The sequence below is a fragment of the Epinephelus moara genome, chromosome 17 (assembly GCF_006386435.1).
Source record: "Epinephelus moara isolate mb chromosome 17, YSFRI_EMoa_1.0, whole genome shotgun sequence".
Taxonomy (NCBI): Eukaryota; Metazoa; Chordata; class Actinopteri; order Perciformes; family Serranidae; genus Epinephelus; species Epinephelus moara.
In genome coordinates, this window is record NC_065522.1 from 29,911,684 (window position 1) to 29,918,103 (window position 6,420).

At 45.7% G+C, this 6,420-nt stretch overlaps 2 protein-coding genes across 11 annotated transcripts in view; both read right to left on the minus strand.

The window, feature by feature from the left end:
• Window positions 1-1,539, minus strand: part of LOC126404338 (gastrula zinc finger protein XlCGF17.1-like) — a 20,376-nt gene extending 18,837 nt beyond the window's left edge. Inside the window, exon 1 of the mRNA XM_050067515.1 lies at window positions 1,497-1,539. Within this exon, the coding sequence (XP_049923472.1) occupies window positions 1,497-1,524 (28 nt within the window). The 5' untranslated portion in view covers window positions 1,525-1,539. The remainder of the gene's footprint in view (window positions 1-1,496) is intronic.
• Window positions 1-6,420, minus strand: part of LOC126404293 (gastrula zinc finger protein XlCGF57.1-like) — a 99,591-nt gene that overhangs the window by 39,822 nt on the left and 53,349 nt on the right. The window contains exon 3 of one of the 10 annotated variants that reach the window (XM_050067441.1): window positions 2,186-4,144. The exons of the other annotated variants lie outside the window; for them this stretch is intronic. Coding sequence (XP_049923398.1) covers window positions 2,925-4,144 — 1,220 coding nt within the window. The 3' untranslated portion in view covers window positions 2,186-2,924. Of the gene's footprint in view, window positions 1-2,185; window positions 4,145-6,420 lie in introns of those variants that run through there. 10 annotated transcript variants of the gene reach the window in all.

Sequence of the window (6,420 nt, forward strand, 5' to 3'; positions counted from 1 at the left end):
TAGAAAGGAGGAGAGCTATAAGTGCTTAAACAGAACCAGTGTGGGTTAAGACTTGAAGTAGACGTTAAAGCAACTGTAGTGAGAAAACAGGCTAGCAGAATTCACCAGAGCAGTACAGAGACGCTGTCACAGAAACACCGGAAATGACACAACTCGCTTACCGCAATACGTCAGCACGTCAGGTACACATCTTGTTATCAGTCACTTCATATAGTGAGGAATATCGTATCTTACTCGAGCCCTGCACGGGACTGTTTTCTTCAACCCGCTCCTGCCCACTCCCGCTGAATTTCTGACCATTACCACCCGCAACCGCAAAGTGTGTATTACACTCCCGCCCGCACCCGCAAAACTCTGAGAATTTATGCCCGCACAATAACAGAGATGCATTAATTTTGTGTCTTCTCCCGTCCCGTAGGAGAAAACACGTCATTTTATAGGCTATTAATAAAGAGATTCATGGGGTTGTTTGTTTCGTTTCCCTGGTTTTTATGTCTTTTGACGCACTGGTCAGGAATAGGGCTCCTATTTCGTTGTCTTCATTTAGTTTTTAATGAAATAAAGGCTGTTTCATACTCTATTCTCCTCCTCTGTATTTTATTTATTTTTCTAACTTTATATAATCACGCAGTGATTGAGGTTAAGGCAGGCCTAGTGCCAGGATGAAGTTACTGAGGGGGCGGTTAAAAATTACGAGGGGGCAAATCTTTATTATGCAACATAGGTTCACAGTGAGTTATAAAGAGCGCGCAGCCGTGCGTAATTGTCGCGCGTAATGACAGCTCATCGCCGGTGGAACACAATAAACTGCACGTCAAATTTGTCTCATGACAGATAGAGCTTACAGACAGACAGACAGGTGGAGCAAGCAGCAAATTGGTATGAAAGCTGGTTCAGGGCATATTTGTCGATTTATGAATAAATATAGAGTGGAAACGCTTATGCATGTGCACCATGATCCCGCAGTGGGGTTTTTTAGCCGCCCGTTCCCGCCCGCAGCAAAGTCCAAACCGCCCGCTCCCGCAATATTTGCGTTGGGTCCGGCGGGACCCAGTCCCAATGCTCCCCTCTATATCTTACCACGCCTTAGGCTTGCGTGTGTTTCTCCCTGTCTATCCACATTTGTAGTCCGGCTTTCAAGATGCAAATATCTCCATATTGTCCAGTTGACACTCCATCAAACTTTGTATGACAGGACCAGCCACTTCACCTTTGCGCACCCAGACAACTGTAGCCTAATTATGCATGCATGACAGGGCCGTAGTCACCATATACATTGAGGGGGACACGTGCCCCCCCCACCAATGCCCAAAATGTCCCCCCAATATATAACTGAAACTGAAAAACAAATATTATCTTGGAGGACATCATTGCACTTGGTTGACTATTTTTCTATGATCTTAGATGTAAATATTGCATGTTTCTTTCAGATAAAACACATTTTTGACTTGTGAATGAGTCAATGGAATTTCTTGCAATAATGAAAAAATACTTGCAATCATGTCCGCCTGGCACAAACCACATGTTTTGGACAGCTGTGAAGTGACAGAATGTCCCACCATCATGGTTCTTATATTGCCAGATTCCAGAGAGTCTCCCCTCTTCAGATATGGCAGAATATGTCTACTTCCAACTTGCTATGGTGAGATACAAGTAAAAATGTAAGAATTTAGGCACACAGATTTGTTTTTTTCATTGATATAAAATTAATATAAAATACAGGCACATAGAAGGACATGAAATGATGGCAAATCTGGTTAGCCCAGATTGTTCTGACAAAAAAACCCCAAGATATAGCATGTGTATGTAGCCTTTATAATGACTGTGATATGAGCTTAAAAGTAAAGGCAGTAAAAATACCCCAAAAAGGCCTAGGGCCCATAGGGTTAAAAAGTACTGAAATAAGGAACCGTTTGGTACCGGTACCGAATTCCAGATACCGGTACAGCATCAGTTCAATTACGAACGGTACCCAACCCTACTGAGTAAATAAGTAGCTGTTAGTACATCAACTCAAGTACTACTGCAGTAAAATTTATGGTTCTTTTACTTCACTCGAGAATTTCTGAAAAGTGTATGAGAGTGAGGCAGAGCCAATTAGGATTGGGTATCGCCACTGATTTCCTGCATTGTTTCGATTTCGATTCAAGGGGTCTCGATCCAAATCGATTTGACTGGAGATTTTTCAGTTACAAGACCAGTCCCTCCAGGATCTCGCAACAGAAAAACCTTGAATTTGCGGCCAATTTTGTCAAAAATTGCTATAAAAATGCAGCAAATGACAAAAATTGAAAGTCAGGAGAAAAAAATAATAAAAAAAAAGTTAAACTACTGCCTCCAAAAAATAAGTCATGTAATCACTTGCTATAAAAATCATACTGAATATTATAACAACAGCTGCAAATGTTTCAGTTCTCTTGTTTAGTTTTATTTAATTAGTTTCAAAACATGGACTCCAATAAAATTGCAGAAAATTCTAAGAATATTGTAGCCCTCAGACCAGACAGTGTGACTGTAAAACAACATGTAAGCTCCATCTTCTGTAAACATAACATTTCAATAAATTCAACACATATTTTCTGCATTTAAACAGTGCAAGCCCTGCAAATATAGGACAGACAAGTGTGAAGGGGGGAGAGAGAGAGTGACTGACATGCAGCAAAGGGCCACAGGCTGGAGTCGAACCCGGGCCACTGCGGCAACAGACTTGTACATGGGGCACCTGCTTTGTGCAGATTTCTTAAAAGAAAACTAAGATCAAATTAGTTTAAGAATTTAGCAGCCAGAATAGCTCTCCCGCTCTGGATCCAAGTACAGAAAAGAGTCACAGTGCTGCATGCCCTGCCCCTGATAAGCAGCAAAAGTCCAGTCACCACCGGATAACAGGTTTTGACCCAGCTTGGCTGTCAGACTGAACAGCTAGATCACTTTTCTCCGTCATGAATTTTCATGTGTGTATGTAAATATCCATTTTGTGTAAATGATTTCCCACACTCAGAGCAGCTAAATGGTTTCTCTCCTGTGTGAGTTCTCATGTGTTTCTTCAGATCTGCCCTGTAACCAAATCTTTTCCCACACTCAGAACAGCTAAATGGTTTCTTGCCAGTATGAGCTCTCACATGATTCTTCAAATCTACACTGTAACCAAATGTTTTCCCACACTCAGAGCAGCTAAATGGTTTCTCCCCTGTATGAGATCTCATGTGTCTTTTCAGATCTCCACTTTGACCAAATCTTTTCCCACACTCAGAGCAGCTAAATAGTTTCTCTCCTGTGTGAGTTCTCATGTGTTTCTTCAAAACGTCACTGTAACCAAATCTTTTCCCACACTCAGCGCAGCTAAATGGTTTCTCTCCTGTATGCGATCTCATGTGTTTTTTCAGATCTCCACTTTGACCAAAGCTTTTCTCACACTCAGAGCAGCTAAATAGTTTCTCTCCTGTGTGAGTTCGCATGTGTTTCTTCAAAACTCCACTGTGACCAAATCTTTTCCCACACTCAGAGCAGCTAAATAGTTTCTCTCCTGTGTGAGTTTGCATGTGTTTCTTCAAAACTCCACTGTGACCAAATCTTTTCCCACACAGAGAACAGCTAAATGGTTTCTCTTCTGTATGAGATCTCATGTGTATCTTCAAATCTCCTCTGTAATCAAATCTTTTCCCACAAACAATCAAATCACTGACAGGGACTTCATCATTTTTCAGAGAGTTTAAACCTGACTGAGGTTCTCTGGTCTCCTTCCAATCATAACTGTCATCAGTCTCAGGTTCAGAAGACGCTACAGTCTTGTCTTCAGCCTCAGGTTGTAAATGTGTATCTGGATCAGAGTTCCTGGCTGGTTCTGCTCCTCCACAGTCCTCTCCCTCTGCTTCTGTTTCCATCTGTTCAGTGTGTCTTTGATGAAGCTGTGAGGACTGAGGTTTCTCTTCATCATCTTCACTCTTCACAGGGACAGGAGTGGATGTGAACTTGGTGATATCATCCTCCTCCAGCCCTTGAAGCTGCTCTCCCTCCTGACTGATCCAGAGTTCCTCCTGTTCCTCTTTAATGTGTGGAGGCTCTGGGTCCTCCTGGTCCACACTGGAGCTCCACTCCTGCTGCTCAGGGGGAACCTCTTCTTTAACCACCGACAGCTGCTGGACGTCTGCAGGAAACAGGAAACACACACACACACAGACACACAAAGATGTTACAGAGAAATGTTGTCGTTCATTCATCCATCCATTTTCATCCGCTTATTCAGGGCCGGGTCACGGGGGTGGCAGGCCAAGCAAAGCACCCCAGACATCCCTCTCCGCAGAAATGCTTTCCAGCTCCTCCTAGAGGACCCCAGGGTGTTCCCAGGCCAGACGAGATATGTAATCCCTCCAGCGTGTTCTGGGTCTGCCCCGGGGCCTCCTACCAGTGGGACGTGCCCGGGACAACTCCAGCGGAAGGCGCCCCGGAGGATCCTGATCAGATGCCCCAACCACCTCAACTGACCCCTTTCGATGCAAATGAGCAGCGGCTCTACTGCGGGCTCCCTCTGGATGTCCGAGCTCCTCACCCTGTCTCTAAGGCTGAGCCCAGCCACCCCACGGAGGAAACTCATTTCCACCACTTGTATCTGCGATATCATTCTTTCGGTCACTACCCAGAGTTCATGACCATAGGTGAGGGTTGGGACGTAGATGGACCAGTAAATCGAAAGCTTTGATTTCCGGCTCAGCTCCCTCTTCACCACGACGGACTGGTACGGCACCCGCATCACTGCAGAAGCAGCACCGACCCATCTCACGCTCCATTTTACCCTCACTCGTGAACAAGACCCCAAGATACTTGAACTCCCTAACTTGAGGCAGCATTCTCGGAACCCATCGGCTGTATTTGGCGCCTGACTTCCGGCAGACGGCGATACAGCCTCTGGGGGCAGACCCCTGATTTTTTGGCATTCCGGTTCGATTTGGCCGGAGAAAGCGAACTTCCGTTTCCGACTTCCGTTTATATATAAGTACATATGCTGAACCATTGCGATGGATTCAGAGTTTGCAGTGATGCCAATTATGTTCCGCCTCGTTAGTTCACCGCACGGACCGTTTAACCTGGCAACAACTGCAGCCGGCTCAAACGTGATTGGTCAGTATCACGCGGACTACAAACAGCCTCCAATCGGAAACCAGGGCTCTTCCGCTCTTCTTCCGGAGACAAGATCTCCGGGGTTTGCCTACAGACTCTACATTCACTGAATGTAGAGTCTGTATATAGAGACTATTGAGGCAGTAACTCTCCCTGAACCTGGAGAGGGCAATCCACCGGTTTTCGACAGAGAACCATGGCCTCAGACTTGGAGGTGCTGACTCTCATCCCAACTGCTTCACACTCTGCTGCAAAACGCCCCAATGGATGCTGGAGGTCACGGTGTGATGGAGCCAACAGAACCACATCGTCTGCGAAAAGCAGAGATGCAATTCTGAGGTCCCAAACCGGACCACTCCCTCCCCCCGGCTGCGCCTCGAAATCTTGTCCATGAAAGTCACAAACAGGATTGGTGACAAGGGACAACCCTGGCGGAGGCACCCACCGAGAACATGTTCGACTTTACACCAAGTATGCGCGGACACAGCTCTCACTTTACTGTCTCGCCTGAGACAAGCCCTGCTTTCCCTTCCTGAGTCGGTTAACGGTGAATTGCCAGAACTTCCTTGAGGCCTGTTATTTGACCAGGGTTGACGCGCCTGTTGCTGGACACGCTACGCTACCTTCTTTATCCAAATGTTGATTCAGAGTCCATGAAGCTTCTTGCATTGCATCACCGTAACATTTATTTTGCGTGTGCATGACAAAGTCCATCCGTTATATACACATTTAACGTTCAGTACAAAGCAAACAAATAAAACTATAGCGGTCCGCGACATTGTGGTCAAAAACCATTTGCCCTGCCGGGCCAAACACCTGATGACCATAGTGAGGTCACATCCTAAAATACTTGAACTCACCAGGTGACAGTACAACGCCCCCCAATGCCCACACAGTGAATTACACAGTTAGAAGCAAAGCTCCTAATAACACATTTGGCTCCTATAAGGCCAACCAAAAGTCCTTCTCCATAGCCTCCCCAAACTCCTCCCACACCCAGGTTTTTGCCTCAGCGACCGCCACAGCTGCAGCCCTTCTGGCCAACCGGTACCTGTCTGCTCGCCCTGTGGGCCCGCCATCCGCAGGAACAGAAATCAGGGTCGAGTGCATTGTGTGCCGAGCAGCAGGCATAGGACAGATGATTATAGATTGCATAATAATAACATGATCACTAATATAAGGAAACCTAAACAAACAAGGTTTAACTCATTGTTAACCCATTGTTCCCACCCCCTCTATCTGAATTATGTTGCATGGACACAGTGGTAAAGCAACACTATGTACAATGTACTCTGATTTAATTCT